Source organism: Corvus brachyrhynchos, unplaced genomic scaffold, assembly GCF_000691975.1.
Source record: "Corvus brachyrhynchos isolate BGI_N302 unplaced genomic scaffold, ASM69197v1 scaffold266, whole genome shotgun sequence".
Classification (NCBI taxonomy): domain Eukaryota; kingdom Metazoa; phylum Chordata; class Aves; order Passeriformes; family Corvidae; genus Corvus; species Corvus brachyrhynchos.
In genome coordinates, this window is record NW_008238633.1 from 2,603,542 (window position 1) to 2,626,228 (window position 22,687).

The 22,687-nt window shown below is 43.8% G+C and overlaps 1 protein-coding gene across 3 annotated transcripts in view; it reads right to left on the minus strand.

The window, feature by feature from the left end:
- SLC6A11 (solute carrier family 6 member 11) overlaps positions 1 to 22,687 on the minus strand; it is an 86,749-nt gene that overhangs the window by 16,208 nt on the left and 47,854 nt on the right. For all 3 annotated transcript variants that reach the window (XM_008636039.2, XM_017737358.1, XM_017737357.1), the window contains exon 8: positions 1,090 to 1,193. In XM_008636039.2, the coding sequence (XP_008634261.1) occupies positions 1,090 to 1,193 (104 nt within the window). The remainder of the gene's footprint in view (positions 1 to 1,089; positions 1,194 to 22,687) is intronic.

Sequence of the window (22,687 nt, forward strand, 5' to 3'; positions counted from 1 at the left end):
ATAGAAATAAAGCTGAGTAAGAGAGGAAAGGGAGTGGTGTCCTTGCTAAAGCATCACTTGTGCTAATCAGGGAAAAGGTTCATTAACAATGCTCTGTGGGGTGGCTGTGAAGGTTGTAGGGGACTCACATCCCTTTCTGCAGGAGAAGATTTTGTCTTGCTCAGACATGGAAAGAAGGAGGCATTTCCTAAAACTGCCTCCTGAGCTGTCCAAGTAAAACTGTAATTTAGAGTTAAATATTTTTGGGAGGTTTGGGGATGGTTTTTTGGGGTTCTTTCACTTTTGGACTGTGTTATTTCCTTTACAGAAACATGAAATTTTAATTCTCCACCTGGAGATCTTAATGGAGTCACTACAACCAAACTGTCCTTGTAGGAATTGTAGGAAATCTGATTCAATAACCATGGATTCCAGAAGAAAAGAGTAAAGCTCATCTTGCTGCCCACACCAGTACCATGAAATGAGGATTTTGTGCAAGTCATATCCTTTGGGCATTGATTCAGGGGAGATTAAAACCTCCTGAAGTCATCAGCCATTCCCTCCTTGGGAATACAGAGATAAGCCATGATGTGCTGCCCATTCCCTCTGGGCTAGGGCCTGCAAACTTCCCCAAAAAATGGGGACAAGTGACAGTCAGGGCGTGGACCAAACTGAGGTGATTTTTAATGACAATTTTTTGGTAGTATTTTTTTAAAGAGCAGCTTAAATAATGCGCACACATGCAATTATACCTGTCTGAAATTCTGTATTTTTGCATGAGATTGGTATCCCTGTGCATACTGAGGGGCTGTGCAAGGGTCAGATATGCCCAAAAAGGGATGAAAACACCACATTTTGGAGCAGAGCTCCTCTGGGGCAGTACCAAGAAACATTACAGGTCTCTGTCCTATGAAAACACGTGCGTGGGCTTATGGTTATCCATGGAAAAGGAAAAGAGAAGGGATTCCAAGTGAAGCTCAGGGCATGGTCACTTCCACCCCTGCAAATTGCCCCCAAAAGCAGAACTGCAGCGTGGCAGGTGTTTGCATGGTCACTTCCACCCCTGCAAATTGCCCCCCAAAAGCAGAACTGCAGCGTGGCAGGTGTTACCTGTAGCAGTTGTTGTTGTAGTTGTTGTAGCTCCCCAGGGCTGTCAGGCACCCCAAGCAGATGGCGTAGGAGAAAAAGATCTGTGTGCCAGCATCCACCCACACCTGCAGACAGAGAACAGGGAGGGCTTCAGAAAGCAGCCAGGAGAAGTCACCCTCGTGCCAAATATCGGCTGCAAATCCACAGAGGAGGCTCTGCAGGTCAACAGAGTCTGGCAAACCTTTCACAAATGACAACCTCAAAAGAAAAACATGCTGAGAGTGAAATCCCCCTCCCCATCCCAAGGGTGTAAACGAGGAGTAGCTCAGCTGATCTTTACAGGCTCAGCCTAAAGTAGAAAGGGAAGACAAAATTCCTAGAGAACCTCACCCATTAAATTCTTTAATGGCTTTTATATGGTGTCAGTAACTGCAGCCTAAATAAAATCATCTGCATTTATCTCACTCCAGTAGGATTGTTATTCATTCAAACTTAAAAACTCAGTGTGAATAAATGCTCTGAAGGCAAAATGAGCCACTCCTAGATAGCACATAAATTAAGCTGGGGAAAGAAAGGATCACTTATCCAGGGAAAGGATTTTTTAGCAATAGTCAATGGATCCAACAAGTACAAAGTTATAGTGCTGGTCACCATACAATCAAGAAAAGGTTCTGTGGAGCTCAACAAGTCAGTAGCTTTGTAATATCATTGTGGGAACATTTACATCCTACAGTGATGCAAACACTTAATTCTAAATCAGAGAAAAGAAGAAGAAAGCGTGAGTTGACACAGTGAGATTCTTCTCCTCACAGCAACCTCAGAATATTAACGGGTAGGTTCACCTTGCTTTAAAAGTGTTGCAATAAAGCAATTTATTTCACTTGACCAGTGTGGGTGTGTTCCCACTGGACCTGAAGGTACCCCTTGAAGCCTTGGCTTTTCCAAGGGAGTGATGTGGAGAACCCAAACCCACACAGCTGCATTATGATTTCCAATACAGTAAAATCCTGCTCCTGTTTTCCTGGGAAAAATGATCTCTTGAAGTTCTTTGTTAAAGCAGAGCAATCAAAGCACCTAACCCTGACTGCTAACCAGAGGCAGTGGCTGTGAGGCCATTCCCTGCCGAGGTTGGAGCCACGGAAGAGGCAACACAGGGAAGGATTTCAGGACTAACAACAGCCATCAAACCCTCCTGAACACACGAAGGGGATGTGCTTGTTTAACATGTGATCAAGTGAGACCTTGCTCTCTGGAGCTGTTGAGTGTTTCTGTTTAGAAATAACATTAAGATCACATTTGATTTACATCAGTGGCTTAAAGGGTTTCACTGCTGTCACCCTGAATAAGACACAGCTGGTTTCATCCCAGAGCTGCACCATCGCTGAGGAAAAGCTGCACACGGAGAGGCTTTTGACAGACAGGCTCTTTAACAAGACTGGAAGCTCCCAAAAAGCTGGAAGGAGCATGGGTCAGCTGAAAATGCACCATCTTCTGGGGCCCAGGCAAAAGCTGGGAAACTGGATCAGCACACGGATCCTTCCCTTCCTGCCCTTCCACAGTTGCAGGGGAGGGTAGAGCATTCAGAGGAGCAACAGCCCTTCCTGCTGGCACAGCTCCCACGAGGCTGATTATTCCTTGGAATGCCAGTCCTGGTGGAAGTGGGGGCAAACGAGAGCTGTGCTGGAAGAGAGGAGCTCCAGAGCTGCTCGAGCAGAGGAGCAGAGAGCAAATCCCTCTGGAGGTCCTGTGTTCCCAGACAGAAAAGCAGATCAAACTCTGGCCACAAGTGATGCTATTTCCTTCAGAGAAAACAAAGACTGTGGCAGCCCACGGTGAATCAGCCTAAAAAGTGACAAACACTTTATGAGAAACATCTGCACAGAAATATTCACATATTCTGTAAAACTGGAATCAGACTGAAGAGAGTTTTTGTTGCACTCTATGGCATCAGTCTGGAAATTCCCCCAGAACTTAGGGCTGATGTTTAAACAGGAATGGAGAGCAATTTTATCTGCTGAATGGAATAATACAATCAGTATAGCCTCTTTTGGGTTGTACACTCAGAGGACCAGGGACATTTAATTTGTTCAGGTTTCTAAAATGGCAAAAAGTGATCAGCAAAGTGGCAAAAGGAACATAAATTTAGAACTCCCAGGTAGATTAGATTGCTGGTAGCTGAAAAAACACAAGAGCTGGATTTTTGCCAGACATGCCAACATTTCCAAGCCATGCAGGTGACATTTCAGATCAGTTCTCCATCTCCTTGCTCCAACAGCGAGGAACCATTTGACATCTATCCTTGGACTGCAGTGCTCAGGTCATGGCTGGGGAATCTGGTGAGCTCCGCACATTGTTTATGAGTCTATGTGACCCCAGTTTAGCCATTCACAAAATGCACCTCAGGGGAATTGTTCTCATTCCAACTTGTGGTGGGCACAGATGGGCCCTTGTAGACACCAATCCCACATCCAGGTGCCATCCAGGTGCCACCCACCCAGCCCACGGCCACAAAACCATTATGGGTTATTTCTGAGAGCGCTGAGTCTGCCTTAGACCAGAAGCTTTTCCATGGAATGAAGGTAGCACGGTTCTGCAGAACAATGACATTCTGAAGGGCAGGGACACAGAGGACACTGCCAGCAACCCTGGGGCAGCAGCTGGGACTAAAGAGGACATTTGTCTGAAAGGTGACACAGCTCAATACTTTTCTGGCATGAGTAAAGTCCAGAGGAAAGGACCTGGACCAGAGAACACCCTGTCTGTGCTTTATGAACTGTGCACCTTGAAAACCCTTTGGTCACTGCTAATTAATTCAATTTAGCACTCACACACTTGGGATTGGAACTGTTTTATAGTTTCTACCAGCTCCTACTTTAAAGGATGGAGCTAAGCCTTTGTCAGCTTTTTTAATCACATGTAAAATGTTTCCATGCCAAACAAGATTAAAATTAAAGTACAAAACCTTTGGTAACTGACCCTAATATTTGAAAAATCCCAGTGCCAAAGGACAGGACCTTTGTATCTCCTGTGTTGTGCTTTTTTCCCCCGTTACAGTTTTATTCTCCAGCTGGGTGGAGTGCTGAGCACACAGCACAGCCACTGCTCCAGCTCCTTCCTGGACAGGAATCAGTGCCTTCCCCAAGCCCCTGTGATGAGCTCTGTTCCCAAAAGGAGAAGGGGATGTAACTCCACGGCATCCCTGCTTTCTCCCAGCAGGAAGGAGGCAGGAGGGTGAGAGGCTGTGAATCTTCCCATCTTGTGAGCGGGAAGGGAAAGCAGAGCCCTGATCCCCACTCCAGGGCATTCCCACACTCCAGCAACAGCTTTCCTGCCTCACACCATGAGCTCTCACACAGCAGCCTCAGCTGATAACTCCTGTTGGTACAAACAATCCCACAAAACAATAAACAGGAGCATTTTCTACTAAAAATGGAAAGTGCTGCTTGGCAAAGTCCAGCTCTCAAAAGTTGGCCATACCCACACTTTAATTCTGTCTGGGTAACTTTAACTTGGCCTTCTTGTGGCAGGTGCAGGACACAATCTTCACTTCCATGAGTGCTTTCTGTGCCCAGGGAGATGAATTGAGCTGGACAAACACAGGATGCTGCTGTCTGGAGGATGCCTTGCCTCCTTTGTAGCTCCTGCAGTGAAAGCAGGATAAGGAAGAAAGAAGGGGGATGCGCTGTAGTGCAGACAACAGAACCCTGCTCTGGAGAATTAGGTCCTTTTCATGTCCCTGCTATAAAGTTTCTAAGGGATGTTATGTCCATAAATCACTTCAGGCAACCTTTTCTCACGTGTTTCTTAACTTGGCTATCCTCTAATGGGTGTCCAAAGTGAAGGACAAAGTGACTGGGCACTCACTGTTGCAGATAAAGTGAATTAAAGTCACTTCTTGAACAACTAAAAAACCCCAATTTCAAACTGAAAATCCCCAAAAGAGTGGCAGCCCCTCGTTTCAGTCTCAATATAAATGTCTTTCTGTCAGTAGGATGGGCTCATGCCATATACTGAAAATAAAATAACCCACATTTCTGCAGCACGTGACCAGTGCAGAAATAAGTCCTTTTGCAAGGCTGAGCCATTTTTTCTTTGGTGATGCTCAAGCCCCATGCAGTGAATTTAGAGGGCCAAGCAAGGAGTGAGAGGGATAAAACGAAATATTGCATAACTGTCCTGAGATGAGCTTAGTGCCTGAACAAAGCAGAGACCTGAGGGAAAACCTGTGACGTGTTGGTGTTGATTATTTTCATAATGCATGGAATGAAAAACAATGGTGCTCACCTGAAGGAATAGCTCTGAATTCCAGGGGTTTCTAACTTTGTACCTTCCCTTTACTTCCTGTGCTCTCTGGATATATTTTGGATTTGCAGCTGTTATGAAACCCTCCCGTGAATGCAGGAAGACTGACTTTAGCTGGCACTTCCATGAGCTTTTAGAGCCATGACAAACAGCTGAATAACCCAAAAGGTGTAAAACTGTTCCATGTCTGGGGAACATGGGAGGATCAGGCAGCTATTTTCAGTCTGATCCTCCTAAAAGATAGGAAGGGTTTTTTAAAAAAAGAAAATACATTCTGTTGTCACCGGAGAGGGCTCATTTTACACCCCAGGGGCTCAGGTGACAGCTCGGGGCTTCAATGCAAGGGCTGAGCTGAAGGAGCTGCCACATCCCAGTGTCCCCACGTAAACAGGAACAGCAACGGAGCACCAGGAGGATTCCCCCAGTAAATAACAGGAATATATTGCTTTTCTGTCTGGCCCTGGCTTTTCCTACAGCCCACACAGCTCTGTTTGCTTCCTTTGAGTATTCCTGTCAAAACCAAGGGCATTAATTTCACACTGGCTGGAATCTGCATCCCATGGGTGTAGCATCATAAATATCCTTTTTTTTTTTTTCTTTCTCATTCTCAACAGTGAGCTTGAACACCAAAGCTCAAAGCATCCCTAATTCCAGAGTGGTTAATGACAACCCCATCATGAAACTGTCTGAGATATGGGAGAGCTCCCAGACCACTTAAAAGCTGTGCCTGCTCTTTAAAACACGATGTTCCAAATGCTGGCAGTCATTTATTTCCCATTTTGTTATCAGAGAATGAGCAATCACTCCAGGTTTTCTTTTAATTTCAATTACTCATTACTTTTTGATGAATCTCAGCAGTGTTTGTATTTTAAAAAGCAGACTGCCTTCAGTTTCAAATGAGAATTTGAAAAATAAAGCCTGTGCTGTCAGGAGATAATAAATGAAATTTCAAGTAGAGTTGCAGAATTTTATCACAAATGCCTGAATAAAAGAACCTGTTGCCAGATAGGTTTAGGTATGACAGGACTGTAAGAAACCATCAGAATGTGAGGTCTTGACCTTGAAGCAACACCTGCACTTAAAGAGTGACCCCATCAGACACGGGGCAATTAGCACCAGGTTTAATTATGAGCACTAATGAAGCTTTTGGAGAATCAGAGCATTTCAAAAGTACCTGCCAGACCTCTTCCTAACAAAGGCTTCCTTCCGGTCCTCTGGAATGAGGTCAGAGTGGCTCAAGCACTGCCGCAACAGCTCAGAATAATTTCTGACATAAACTATAGGAAAGCCCAAAATAACTGCTAAAAAAAGCCAGGATAAAAAAAATGCAGTTTCTAATAGGTTTGGGAAGAAGCCAAAGTCCCAATTTCACCCTTTGCTTTCATCTCCAATATCCTGGGAAGTTCTTTTCTCTCAGTGGATCATTCCAGCTGCTTTCAGTGCCCAGCTGGAGCACCTGACTGGGAGGAGCTGGGATTGAAAACCAGGGGGGATTTCTGTTGTCACCCCACAGCAAACACGAGGTGCTCGTGCTGTGTGAGGCTTCACATGCAGCTCAGGGTTCACCCATACGGAGAAACACATCCCACCAGGACGTTCTGACCTCGCTGAAGCTCCCCACACAGAGAGTTTACCATTGTCTATTTGCAACACTCCTTTTCCCAGCCTTAGAGCCCGGCTCTCTCCAATAAAGGACAATTTTAGCCCAAGATGAACTTTTGGTGACACCAGGAAGCTAAAAGTTATTCTGCTGCTTGCAGAGTGCCTTCACAGCACCAGGGTAATGTGCAGTGAAAAGAATCATTCCCTAAATTGCATTTTATTACACTCCTCTGCTACGAATCCCATCTTTATGTCTATATGTAAATGTATTTCCAGGAATAATGCTAACGTAGGCAGTAGTGGAGGACTGAGCATTTTATCTCTGATCATATTCCAATAAAGTGATTTTTTTCCTGGCTTTTTCATTATGAAGAACATTCAACCACATCACAGCCTCCTCTGTTGGTGTGGCAGCAGGAGGGAGCATGGGATGAGAAATAGGCTGCACGTACCAGGAGGAAGGCAACAGATCTACACCTGGCTGCTTCTTTTGACACTTCCCATGTTCCTCAAGTTGAAAAATGTTATATATTCACGTGACAGCCCCTCCCAAAGGCAGACAGAGATGCAGCCTGGGTATTTTCAGTGCAGAACGCTTTGTGGAATGGATGGAGAAGAGGCTGAGGCACCACATCTGCCCAGGCCCCGCTGAGCAGGAACGTGCAGCACCTTCGGATTCTGCTGCACAAGGTGCAAAACACAATTCACTGCCACCAACCCAAGCCTCTGTGCAGAGGCAGGAACAATAAAACCAACCAGTTTGCATTCACTCTCTAGTCACTCTCTTGCAATCAAGTGAAATTTTTTCTTGAATAGCAGCGAACACAGAAATCAGCTGAATGTCTGGGCTGTGCAGCTGCCAAAACACGGAATGCAGAGGTCAAGGTTCTGTTCCATTTGCAAAACAACCCAAACACTTGGAGGATGCAGACGTTCAAAGTGAACAAATCCATTCCTTGCACGCATGCTGCTGTTCCCTGACTAGCAGTGCACTGATTTTATCTTCTTCCTATCAATTCTGCAGGCAAAATCAAACAGGGAAGAATAAACTTTATCATCTTAATTTTCCCACATTGTCAACACAGTTATTGCACCTGTACAGTTTTTCATATTTGACTAGAAAATAGCCTTGGTATATGTTTGGTTAAAAACAAGCTACAAATCTTCTCAACAGAGTCAATTTAAAAGACATTCGGTGTTTAGCAATCAGACCAAAAATAAGTTATTTCACAAAATTAAACCAGTTAATCCCTGGGGTCCTGACGAAAATCTTTTTGCTGAGTACAAAAATACAGCTTTCCACTTGGAAGTAGAATCTTGGAAGACCCAGTGAGTAAAACAGACTTCAAGAATACAATTTTAAAGCAGAATATTGCTTTAGCTACAGATGCTGCTTAAAGCTCTGAGAATTTTTAGGATGCTCTTCACAACAGACGACTCTGGATGTCGCTGCCTCAACAAACACACTTGCAGCAGTGATACAACTTACTGCTGATATACTTCTTTTCCAGTGACTACAGCCCTTTAAAAGCAAGCTTTCAATGCCTGTTATCCTCTCTGCATTTATTGAACCTATGCTAGCAGTGCAACTGTAGAAAAATAAGGATGTAAGTCAGACTAGGCACTGAAGACGCGCCTCAGGCTGCTTGAAGTGGCAATGCTTCTGACGGTCATTGATGTAAAAGTGGTTGGTGTGATGTTGGACAAGTGATTCTCAGCTCCTCCAGGCTCATCCAGACGGCAAGAACAGCACAAAAATATGCCTCAGTTATCTCCAAGCAGCCTCAGCTACAAGAAGTCGTGGCTGAGGGCAAAGCTGGAGTGCTTGGCTGAAGAAAATAAAGGAAAAAACCCACTGGATCCAAGCAGCCTGGCACCAAGCACGTTACCTAAAATAAATAAGCTTTTTGGCCCCTGTCCCCTGTCCCCAAATGCCTTCTTGGAAAAAAAAAAATTATCTCTCTCGACTCAGTGGGAAATGTCATTAAGTGGGGAACTAAACCCAAACAAAATATGAACTGTGCGTTGTGGGGAAGCAGCAACAAAAATGGTGCATTTTGGACCCAGGAGTGAGTTTGTTTCTGAAGTTTACTACCCAGGGCTTTCTAAACAACACAGCTTCTGAAAGCAGAGCCTTCATTAGAGCAGGAAAACACCACTTAAACGGCCAGGCAGAAAATGGCTGAATTAAGCTCTTTTTCCCTCTCTTTGATGGTAGTGATTCTCAAAAGATTCAAAGTAGGTTAGGGGAAGAATAAAACAGCTATGTTTCTAGTGTCTACCTGACAACAGCTTTTGTAGGGGTGAATAATTACATGAAAATCACTTCCTTTCCACCTCTCTTTGGGATTTCTGTGGGTTGCTAGGCAGTCTCTCTCCTACCTTCTGCTAATGTCACTTCCAGAGGGTTGAATGCGGTATATTCATTGGGAGAATGGAAACTCGGGAGAAGCAGGACCTAAATACTCTGAGTTTTGTTTATTCATTGCTGCCTTTGGAGCCCGGCACTATAGCTGGGATCACTTTACAGATATTGAGATGCTAATTTCCCCAGGGGCTGTTGTCAGCCAAGTACCACCCAGTTAAAATGGGACAGGACCTTCCTCAGCACCGGAGCCACACCAGTTGCTTGTTCCTGTGGCATCCAACGTGGAAAGTCAGGTGCTGGAGCAAAGCATGCTGAGGGTCCTTCAGGGATGTATAGAAGGAATTCTTTGCCTGCCTCTCGCTTCTTTTCATGAGGGAAATAGTGTTTGTTATGAGACTGGTTTGCTTTCCTGCACTCCTTAATCCGAAGTTTAGGGGGTATCTTGGTTGCCTTGGTGTGATTCCAAGAGGAGCAGCCACAACAGGAGACAGGGAAGAGACCAGAGACTTTGGATTCACTTCCCTGTCAGCATTTTCTGAGGGCAGGATGCCAGTCTTTTGAACTATGTACCAGTTTTTCACTGCTTTACTTCTGGAAGATATGGTAAGGAGAGGCCTGACAGTACAATGTACAGAGAATATACAACCGTATAAACCATGAGAGTGTTCACAGAGAGGAGGAGACATGAAATCCTTCCCTGTGAGGGTGGGCAGGCCCTGGCACAGGGTGCCCAGAGCAGCTGGGGCTGCCCCTGGATCCCTGGCAGTGCCCAAGGCCAGGCTGGACATTGGGGCTGGGAGCAGCCTGGGACAGTGGAAGGTGTCCCTGCCCAGGGCAGGGGTGGCACTGGATGATCTAGAGGATCCCTTCCAACCCCAACCACTCTGTGATTGTGCATGGGTTAAAAAAAAGAAATAAACTTTATCCAAAAAGTCCCTCTCCACTGCAGAGTGCTGGCTGAGAAAACTGGGGCTGGAATGCTCCCTCCAGAGAGCAAGGATGAGTGGCTGTGGGAAGGGCAGCAAGCGAACCCAGAGCAGGGTTCTGAGAGATCCAAAAATTGCCTTTGGTTTCCAAACTGCAGTTTCAGTCTCCTAAGAGTGAGATTCTCTTTGATTCTGGCCTTATCAGTTTTCATCCTCAAAGTTACCTCACTCAGCCTGGCACAACAGGAGACAGGGAAGAGGCCAGAGGCTTTGGAGTCACTTCCCTGACAACATTCTCTGAAGGCAGGTTCCAAATCCCTTGAAATAGGTATCAGCTTTCCATTAATTCAGTTCTGGAGCACATGGTAAGGAAATGCCTGACAGTATAAGGTACACAGAGTATTCTGGAGATATAGTTCATATAAAAACATTTATATCCTTATCATAACATGATTTTGGGGGGGGGAAAAATGGCATCTGTAACAGTTCTTTTGTGTCTGAGGTATAGGAAAATAAAATTGTCTTCAGTGGATTGGGAGCTTAAATTTGGGAATATGGCAAGCTGGAAATATTTTTAGAAAGGTATCGATACTTAATCACAATATCTCTCTTTAAAAGTATGGAGAAGAGGCAAAGCATCATTAAATCCCAATATCTCTGGGGAGCAGCACCTTTTTCTTCACTGACTTGTTTCAGGTGCACAAGTTCAGGGCAGGAGGATGCTCTGCATTGTTCCTCTGGGATGTTCCTGTGAGTTCTGGGGAAAATCATCCCACCCTCTGGGAAGAAAAAATCACTGACTGCTGAGCATCCCCATGGTCCAGTTTGCTGAGGAGCCCTCTTCCTTAAAAGCATCAAAAGTTCTGCCTCCTCCTACATTTTCACTCTATCAAGCTTCAGGCATTTGGAAATAAAAGCATTTCTTTTTCCTTCCGTGCACGATATGGAAAAAGTACAAAGAATAACCATTGTCTTCCTTTCTCTTTTCATATTTCATGTATTCCTGTGTATATTTCATATATTTCCAGTGTCCCAGAGACACCAGGATTTACCAGGTCTTTTAGGTGGCCTGTTAATGTCATTTCCTATAAGTGATAAATAAAGATACTCCATTTTTTAAAATAAATGCAGGAAGGGCAGGCAACTAATTTTTAAAATGAGGATGTTGATTAATGTTCCACTTTACTGAAACACTACCAACGAGTGCTCTCAGGATGAGAGATTTGGCAGCTCCCACATCCACCATAATGCACTCACAGGAGTTCCAAACTATTTACACTCAACTGCATCGAGGCATTGATGGCAGAGGTGACCCTGATTAATTCCTGCACTGCTCTGAATCCAAACCAAGATGGTGTTAAGGTCTTTTTTCTTCAAATATTCTAATTGTGTGACATTTGCCAGAAAGCAGGGCTCTGGGGTGGGTTTGGCTTTTCGGCTTTCAGGGGGAGAGAGGAGATTTAGCAAAGGTAGTGGGGTTCCAGCTCCTCTCACCAACTTGATCCCTTCAAGACATCCAATTTTTATTACAGATCTGCCCAATTGTAATATCCCAGTGACAAAAACCCTTCTCCAATGGCTTTTTATTAACTCCTCTTACTCTCTTTAGTTTGTCCTTCAGCATCCTTGGAGCCTGAGGAACAGTGGAGATGGCAGACACAGCACTCAGCCGTGATGTTTGAATTCTTTGCAAAGGGGAAATGTTTTGGTTACGAATCATTATGCAAAGACTTCACTCAGAAATGAAGAGGAAGCTCTACTTGGGTTGTATAACATCAGGTGAAACGTTATTTAATCTTTCTTTAAAAATAATAACCTTCCAGAATTCTTTTTAAGCCACTTGAAGAATACTTATCTATGAGCTGAACTTCTAACAAAGGATCCAAAAGGAACAGTTCAAAACAGAAGAAAATAGAGCTATAGAAGCATGAGGATGTTTTGATTTAAGTTCTTCCTTTTATTGAAAACAGCCTCAGCCTTGTATAAATATCTGATACCAAGAGATCCTCCCAGAGGATCAGTTTATTTTGGGAACATGGAACTCCTGCCTGCAGAATGAACCATGTGCACCACCAAAGAAGGTCACACATCAAAAGCATTGTTTTTTCCCCAAAACATTGCAGTTGCCTCCCTTCAGAGGAGCCTGTTTTCTCTCTGTTGCTTATATGGGGAGTGAAAACCACTCCACCAGGGTTTTTCCTGCTCTTCAGGAAGCCCCAGTGATTTTCAGCGAGTCCTGAAGATCCCAGACTGCTTCAAGTCCTGAAGGTTCTACTCGAGCTCCAAATTTCACCCCGAACATCTTTAATGTCTAATTCATCATGTGCAAATTTCTCTGTTTAAGATAAACCTACACTTAGCACTGTGCAGTTTTAAAAAATAGAAAAAGGAAAGGATGCTCAGAAGAGAAAGAATCTGCTGCCTCACTACTGAAGGCTTAAAATTTTCACATTTTTGCATTTCAAACAGGTGAAGCTTCTGCAATGTTGGGGCACAAAACTCAAAGGAAATTTTCCTATCAGTTTCCAGGAGCCTGGATTTTACCTTACTAGATTTTACAGAATTGGAATTCATGAAAACAAGAAATGCAACTAAAGGACTGCTTTATCAGCTTCTTTCCCTTGCAGAAATATTTCTCAAGCTAAATTAAATACGTGAAGAGTTTATATATATATATATATATATATATTCTGCTACTCTAATGCAGCATTTGGCAAATTATGGGCTTGAGGACACAATATGCAAAGTAAAAATTAAAAAAAAAACAAACTCATCCCTTACATTATAAAGACTAAAATTGAATTGGTTTGTGTCATAGGTTAGCAAAACAATCAAATGTGTGTATTAAAATTATCATCTAAATAAAAAAACAGCCTGCAGGAATCGATTTAAATTTTCTAAGCAGTAAAACAAAGTTTGTCTCACCAAAACTTAACTGTGTTCATTAGAGCTTTGTTCCCCTCAGAAATCCCTCAGAGGACAAAACAATTCCCTGACTGCCAAAGCATCCCTGAAGGTGGCAGTGGGAGTTGGAGACAATATGGAAAAATAAACTTATAGAGAGACTCCCCCGTTGGATAAATTGTCACAAAGACAGAGAAGCTCCCTGCCAAGGTCCCTGCATGACCTTAGGTGACCGAGGCGTTAATTGTGCCTTGGGTATGCAACAAACACTGCATTAACTCCTGATAAAAACCCTGGAGAGTTTTGTCAAGGGATATCTGGGAGTGATTTGGTTTTGCATACCTATAATACAGTTTTTTCCCCGGGTTGCATCCTGCAGTGAGCTCTAACAACTCCTCTTTATTCCTTGGATGAGGATGTGACCAATCCACGGCAATGCCAGCCCCAGTGGAAACAGCTCCTCTAAAAGGTGTCCTTCATGTTTATATATTTTTTAAATTTGTTTGTTCTCGCATTTCCTGCAGCAGCAGCTCCAGCATTAGAGGCTGTTTGGGGCAGCCAGTGCACCAAACATTTCATTCCCACTCCCTCAGATCAGAGCAGATCCTTCCCTTCCTCCCTGCTGGGGAAGATGGCACTGAGGCTGAGTTCTGTTTTTCCTGCCCGCGGTTTCTGCTCACACACCTTCTGTTGTCAGAGCCTGCAGTCAGCAGGTGCTGGTGAGGGGATCTCTGTCTCCTGCCTCCATGGAGAGCAGGGGAGCAGTCCCAGAGCACAGCTCCCAGCTCCAGCCGCTGCCAAAAGCAATCCCAGCCCGAAGGCGAATGGAGCTGGAGTCGGCAGTGTGGCCCTGCCCGGAGGGAAAGAACAGATTTCCCCTTCTCAGCTACCCTGGCACAGTGCCCCGGGTGGGCACCTCCATGCTGGAGTCTGGCCCAGCTGCTGGAACGGTGCCACTGGCAGCTGCGTTCCGAAAATTGAGATACCAATGGAGTTTCTATAGCGCTACCAGTGCAGAACTCCTCTCCCTCTCTCTCCACAGCCTGCTCCTTCTGTGCCTTCTAAACTTGGAATTGGAAACAGCACAGAAGCTGCTGGTAAAGCTTAGAAACTGCAAACAAAAAAAGATAAACTCCCTCCAAGAGAGATTATTGTTCTGAAGGGTTTTTTTAAGCGGTCAGCAACCACGTGGTTGAAGGTGAAGGAAGCCTGGTTTTATATTCAGAAACACTTTGGAAAAATCTGTCACTAAAAGCTCTTTAGAAACTTCAGCAATTGTGGTTTAAGAAAGTCACTGCTGGATAAATCTCTAGGGAACAACCTCTTGGAAGGCCCTAGGGGACAAGCTGACCACGAGCCAACAGTGTGCCTGGAGCAAAGTCCAGCAGCATCCCGGGCTGAGGATGAGGAAGAGTATTCCCAGCACCCTGAGGGAGGTGGGTGATCCTTTGCCAAACACCACAAATTCAGTGCTGGGATCCCAGTTCATGAGTAAAAGGGACTTACTGGAGCCCAGTGAAGGCTCCAGGTTGAGGGACTGCTGCATCTAACATGAAAGCAGAGGTTGAGAGTTGGGACTGCTCAGGTTAGAGGAGAGAAGACTCAGGATTCTTGTGTATAAATAAATGTGTATAAATGAATGTGTATAAATGAATACCTGGTGGGAGGGAGTAAAGGACAGGGAATCAGTGTCTCCTCAGAGGTGCTGATAGAAGGACAAGAGGCACAAACTGAAACTCAGCAAATCCCACTTAAACTGAAGAAAAAACTTACAGAGAGAGTGGTCAAACTCTGGAACAGGTTGCCCACAGAGAAATTGTGGAGTCACCACCCTTGGAAAGCTCAGAACCTGACTGGATATGGACTTTAGGGGAGTGGCAGTGGGTTTATGGTTGGACTCGATGATCTTAAAGGACTTTTCCAGCCTAAGTGATCCCATGGCCCTCAACAACCTGTTCTGGTTGAACCTGCTTTGAGGGGATCTATTCAAACAAGAATTTTCTGACCTGCTGCCATTTGCTTCACTTTGTTTTACAGCAGGGACACAGAGACTGCCCTGCAGGATGGACACTCCAGGGCAGGGAACCTCCCCGTGAAAGCTGGACTGATGCCTTGAAGAAACCAGCCAGAACCCCAAGTTAAATCTGGACTCTTGTGTTTAACAGTTTGCAATTGGCCCATCCGTAATTAATGGAATTAATTGATACTTTCAGCCTCCCACATCCCCTAGCAGCGAGTTCCACCATTTAGTCATTCATTGTGTGAAAAAGCACATTCTTTTGTATTTTTCTAAACCCACTACATCTCCATTTTTATAGACTTTTGCCAAAGCCAAGGCAGGGTTCCAGGAGGACCTCCTGAGTTCCTGGCTGAGTGCCACCCAAACAGGGAATGGTGCCTTGGCTGTGGAATCAGGAGGGCTGTGCTCTGTTTCCAGGTTTGACAGTGTGTAAAAGCTTTTTTTCTTTATTTTTTTTTGCCTTCTCACACAAAAACCTCACCAGTGATTGTTGGGTGTGTAGTGCCCTACACTGCTATTTAATGAGCATCACAAATGAATACAAATCTCTGAGCTGCCACTCCAAATACTCAATTTTCTACAATAGCACCAAAACCATGGCCCAGCTTCCGGTTATTATCCACTAAGTAACTCTATTAGTTTTGATTTATTTAAAAAACCCAATTTATTGCCTAAAGACCAAAAGGAAAAAGGGAAAATGTTTTTAATTTAACAGAAATGTCCCTAGAAAGTCCCTCAGTGTTTAATAAACCCATTAAAAGGCCAAGTGACAACTTCTGACCCCACATTCTGCTGCACAAAGAAATGTTTAATTGAAGGCAGCATTGATTTCATGCTGCCCACAGAATAGTCTGAATATTGCCCTTCACAAGCATAATAAAAACTGAGAGCTTAGGCAGGATAAATACTAAAGACACAATTAAAAGTTAATTATCTTTTCTAAAGTAAGCTCAAAACAGAGAAATGAAATCTGGGGCAATGTATTCTTCAAATATTGGTACTGACACTACGGGTCAACAATCCGAGAGGATGGACAGGAAAAGATTTATCCTAATTTAATCCCATTTCAGTCACTCAGCCTTCCTCAAAGCTCCAGATGTGGACAATCCCATCCTAACTCAGCAAAAACTGGCCCAGGAAACGATGAAAATCCATAAAGTTAACCTAGAGCATGAACCACTTTATTAAAACATCCTTTTTCGTTTGAGAACCGTCATTTTCTGTTTAACACGATTTAATAGGACAGAAAGGATTCAAATTACTATCACGAGACGGAAACAAAGCCATTTTTTCACTTCAGCTACAAGGGATACCTACTTAGCTATAAATACATAGCAGGAACACGTTCAGTCAGTGCAGAGGTCACCCACTGTCCTCTTTTTATTGTTGCAAAACCAGACGATAGCAGAAAGGTTACGGCAACAAATTCCAATTTTCATTTAGGCAGTTAAAATGCAGCCCAATTCAAATGGCTGGAGCACAATGCCATGGGAATGCTCCCCAAAGGTGGCCTTCTCTTCCCACTGTCCCCACAGGAAGCCTGGGAATCCCAGCAGCTCTCCTACCCCTGCCACATGCCCTGGCTAGGGGTCACCATAGGTCAAGGACATCCCCAAGGAGCAGCCAGAGCTGGAAAAGCAATAAATGTCTGCAGGCACCACTTAAGGGTGGATGGATGTGTCCCCTCTGAGCATGGCAAACCCAAATGAGTTCCAGCATTACTCATCTCCTTCAGTCAGAACAATTCTGGGGAGCAAAGGCAGGAACCCACCAAGGCCACCTCACCACTAAACCCTCAGCAGATCAGTTCTGTGGCAGCACAAGCAGTGAATGGATTCAGACTTCATTGCAGTGACCTCCTCTGAAATGTAGGTCACAAAACCTTATACATTTATTTACTGCAGCCTCAAAGACTCCATATCCACAAACACTAACTCTTATTTCATTTTTTTCCATAGCCCCATCCCCGAATTCCAACAACGATAAAGTACTGAGCAAGCAACACTCATTAATCAACACTCATTAATTTTGGCATTGTATAGAATTGTAGAATAATTCAATTAGCTTTAAATTCATCTCTCCCCACACTCCCAGCTCTTATGGTAGGAATCCTACAAGCACAGCCATCGAGGGTGTGGGACCACAAGTGCCAGGAAGGAATTTGGGGTGGCACAACGGGGATTCTGTGGCTGAGTGAGCGCAGCCGCAGCTCTGCGACTGCCAGGGCAGCACTGCAGAGATGATAACTCGGGGTGGCCCAGCTGCCTCTGCCTCAGAGTTAATTGCTGGTGAATGCTGGCTGGAATTTGCTTGGAACCCACCCAAGAGCTTGGCACCCACCCAGGATTACGTGCCAAGAATCTCCGAGATCACTCCAGCAAGCTCAGAGCAACAATTTGTCCAATCAATCTCAGATTTTAAGAATTTTTTTTTTTTTTTCTAAAGGGGCATTTGGGATTTGTGGTTGTTCTCAGTTACAAGTTTAGGGAATCTCGCATTCCTGGGTAAGGAGCTACTGACAGAAAAATCAGAATGAGCTTTTATAAACAAATACGAGGAGGGATGGAGGAAGACAAAGTAATAATGCAGATTTGGTTTAGACCTTCAGGCACAAGCTGGTGTTCTTTTCCCTGTGACAGATTTGTCTGGGAGAAGTTAATTAGGAAAACAAACAAAGCACTACTGATGTCCTGGGCTTGTTTTAAAGGCTTATCTGAAGTGATCAAAGAGCTGATTTAGGGGTGGTTCCAACCCAAAAACATCCTTGGGGGTCATGTCTGTCCCTCAGAATCACTCCTTGCATGTTCTCCCTCCACGTGAAGGACCTTGGGTTTCTGTCTGATCCCTCCAACCTACAGCACTCCCCACACAAGATGGAGAAAAGACAAAAAGGGGCTGTGGTTTGGTTTATTTCTTTCCCTTTCTCACTTGCTGAAAGCTCACTTAGTGTTGCATTCTTCAACTCTGTATTTTGGAAATATGCACTCATCTCTTACTTTTACTTGTAGGAACGAAAGTAAAAATTTAAGCGAGAACATAAAATTTTTTAAAAAACCACAAAAACCTCCTAAACTACTTAAAAACTAAACTACTTTAAATTCTGCAGGTAAGGGGAGTTATAGAAATACAAAAATACATTTAGCAGTGATATGCCTGTACTGAAAACCATCGGCTGGTCAGTGTCCAAATGCACAAGAAAGTAAATTAAGCCCTGTGTTATTTAATTTCTGCCTGATTCACCCAAGCTGAGGTGTCTCAGCTCTGGCTCTTGGGCATTCCAAATGCTCCACAGGGTCAGGGCAAAGAGGAATTTCTAGGACTGATGAAATAGTGGGGAACCCACCCACACTTCCAAGACAAGTTTCCCTCCCCACGCTGGAAGAACAAGCCCTGCTCAATTTGATGACCCTGGACCACCTCACCCACTTTGTTGTGAAGATCAAATTACCAAACAGATCATTTTAATTTGTAATCCCTTCTCCTCTGCCACGTTTTCTGCCCTCATAAAATAGAAACTCACTGAGGGCTGCTTCCCACCTGTACACTTTTCAGCTCTGCCATCATTTCCCACCTCTGGTCTGCTCACCTTCATGGCTGGATAAACAAATTCCCGGAGGCCCACGGGCTGGGAAAGTACCAGCTTTCCCTGGAGTTTTTGTGAGCATCCCCCAGAGTCCCCATGTTGTTTTATTATTTTACCCAGAGGGATTTAGAGCATTTGAAAAGCCCAAGTTGTTTTTAGAGTGGCAGGAGCTGTACACCCAGCTGGAGAATTTTAGTAAACAAGTCACTCAACATTCACTGGAATTCTGCTGTGAGCCTGGGCCTTTTTCAAGAGAGCTGGGCAGTGGAAAATCTTGCATTTAGAGCTGGCAAAAACGTAAAGTAAATCTGAGATCAAGACAAAAAAAGCGCTAGGATAATAAAATGTCGTTTAGAAACTGTGTTCAGGACCTTGCTTCTTGACATCTGGGGCTACTGAAAGTACTGACATTGATCAAATGTTTAATTTTGCAGCAGAATGAAGCTTCAATTTAATTTTATTTGCAAATTTGTGTGAAACAGAAAAGCATTTAGCCAGAAACTGAAAGGTTATTTTGACAAGCCAAATGTTGTTTCTCCATTTTTTTTAAATGAAGCATTTGATTTTTAGCTCCTAAACAAGATATTGTCTCCAAATGTAATAGTAATTAAAAATTTAAGAAGCATTTTTATTTTAAGCATTTTAAGCTCTGGTCTGTGTGAAACACTTTCTGTTTGTTCTGCTAAAATATCAGTGTGCAAACAGAACTTGAGTGCAGAATCACCAAGAACCAGATCCCACCTCCCACTCTTTTGGAGGTCAGCTGCACTTTTTTATTCCAGTGTTCTCTGGAATTGACCCCAAACAAGTGAGAAATCAGTGAACCCTTACCCAAACGACACCAACATCTGCAGAGTTCCTGCCAGGTTTGTAACACCTTTTCTCAAAGCATTTCATTCCCTCTTTGCTTGTGACACTCGAACATTTCCTTCCCTTTTCCTTATTTACAAACCCAAATTGCAGCAGCAGTGTGGGGTTGGCCCTGGTGGGACAAAGCCCATTTTATTGCCTCTCTTCCCCCGTGGCATCAAAAACTGTTCCTGCAGCCAGGATTCCGGGGAAAATTCTGAGGAAAGCTGAGTTTGTTGAGCCTCAGTTTTTAAAGCCTATAAACATCCACACGGGCAAATCCGTCTGTGTGTGGAAACTGAGACTGTGCCCACAGCTAAGGAAGATTTTCCTTAACATATCCATGACCTCTGCAGGAATTCCTGTACTACAAAGTTTTCTGGAATTTAATGTTGACACGTGGACATTTCTCTCTTTAAAGACTCATTTCAGAGGAAAAGATATGAACAGTCACATGATGCACCACAGCCAAAGCTGAAATCAGGAAAACATGCTGATTTCTCATCCTGTCATTTATTTCATGGGCAGTTTTGGTGATGCAACATCAGTGTGAATATATCTGTGTGTGTTTTATCAAGCAGAAGGGAGAAACGGTGGTGTAATGGTAGGTAAAGAACTGAAATTGTAGGACCATAATCCAACAAATAATTCAACAACCTAACCCAACCCCACACCAGCACAGCGGAGCTGCTTTGTCCGTAGGGAAGGCAGAGGCAACAGTGCAGTAAATCCCATATATAAGCACAGTTGTCATACACATTTTAGGGGATACCAAAAGCAAGGTTGTAGATCCTGAGGGAAGCACCTTTCCAGCCTCACACCAACCCCCAGAGCCAGGCACGTCTCCCAGGGCAGGTCTGCGGGGTGCACACTCTACATTTTTGCTCAGCCTTTTTCCTGTTGGGTTATTTTGAGAATTCAGCTGTTACCCCAGTTCTAGGGCAGAAATAAAAAGAGTCTCAGAAACTCCAGGGGGATTAGAAAATTTTTTTTTTTTTTTTTTTTTCTCAACTTTTTAAACAGCAAATTCCAGATTTCCTGCGAGCAGCATGTCATTCCACCAGTGTAGTAACCTCATCTTTAGCTTTTTTCTCACATTCCTCTGGAATAATGGGATTAAGAAGAATCCTACTAGCAGTTCTTAAAATAACTTCATATTTTCCAGTGTCTCTATTCATGTGGCAACATAAACCCACTTGTGTCACAAAAATAGCACGGAATGTTTATTTGCTTCACTTTTGACTCCCACCACTGTGTGCAAGCTCCCTTATTATTATTTCCTCATTAATATCCATCTGTCACTTAGCTTTTTATTTCACTAATTCCTAATTTAATCTGAAACATGCATTTTTAACAACAGCTTTTCTCTGCTAGCAGCCTGGGCTTCTAAAGCAGCTGACAGGGTCAAGCCATTGATATTATTTGTAGTCCTTTAAATGTTCCAATTTAGGCCAAAAAAAAAAAAAAAAAAAGCCTCTTCAAATTTCTTTTGCATTTCTTTTCAGGTTCCATCATGAAAACAGTGGGAGATCTCTGGCTGTCATGCGCATACTCCGAGTTAATGTGTGGATCCTGTCTCCCTCCAGTGGCACATTGCACCAGCCATAAAATCTGATATTAAAGAGCAATTAAAGCTTCTCTGAAACTCAGATGATGCCTCTCCGCTGGCAGGGTTGCTAAGGGGTTGCAGGGACAGATTCCACGTGGCCCAGAAATCCCAGAGAAATTCCAAAATGAGCCCATTCTTTCAACAAGTCTCTTCTCACTGCCCAAACCTGCTGCTGCCTGCTCAGCTTGTGCAGCAAGGGCAAGAAACACAGGGAGAAACCATGGGGAGAAGGAGGCAAAGTATTTGTTCAGGGCGTGAAATAACACCCCAGAGCAATCACTGGACTTCAGAAAGCACATTTGCTACATCAAATTAACAGCCGCAGCTTCATGCTGTTGAATAAATCAGATTTGTCTGGTGAGCCATGAGTTCTGTTCACTCACACACACAAAAAGTTTGTGTAGGGAAAAAATAGATCAAGCCTTTCCCACAGAATACTTACATTTACCCCAAACCTTTCCACTTGAATATACACAAAACTTTTGCACTTAAATATACTTAAATATACCCAAAATATCCATACCATATCAAAACTGATGTGGTGAGCAAACACTGAGCTGCTCCAGGCACCCCAGAGAGCTGTTTTTTGTCACAGGAGAAGCCCCTGGATGTCTCCATCCCATCCTTTTGGAGTGTGTGTTCCCAACCAGATTCTGCCAGAGAATGGGATGCAGCTGCCTGGGAGAAGGGAAGATGCAATGTGTTCCCAGGTTTGCCCTTCAGGGTTGATTTGAGGAAAATGGGAAATCCATCCCAGGAGTGATTTCTGGCCTTGTTAAACACCTTTCACTGCATTTGGGATTAGTTGCTCTCCCTACTCTTTAAAGCCATATAAACAATCTGTAATGCAGAATCTGCAGGATATATTAAATTAAATAATTCCTCATTGAGGAGGTGATAAACTGCATTGTAGGAAAAATATCTCTAAGCATCTCACTGGGCTGTATCCTGGACTTGCCTTGCAACTTCAAACCTCAGTTATTTGTAATGATGGTGCAAACAGCAGACTCGGGGAAGAATGAATTCTTTACCCAGTTTAAATTTGAAAAGTTTGGGTAGGGGATTCCTTTCACTGAAAGAACAGTTTGAAATTTAGTTTCCTGCTTGTTCAAAGGTCCATGTAAAGGGGGAGTTGTTGTTATACAGGTAATAAATTCAGCTGAGGATTTCCAACCCTGCAGCCTTTGCATGGATTTCTGACTTTCACTCTTGCTTTAATTCACTGCAGCTCACACCTGGTTCAGGCAGTGAGTACCTGATGAGGGAAACAATCCAGAGAATGGGAAGAAAGTGGGAGGAAAAAGAAGAGTAAATTCCATACCCTTAGCAGAACTGCACGGGTGTCACAGGAGCTGGACCTCTTCCTCCTCTCACTATTTTTTCCCAATTAAATTTTTGGGTTTTTTTAAAATCGCTGCCCAAACTCTTATAAAAGTCAAAAATGCAGTAAATCACT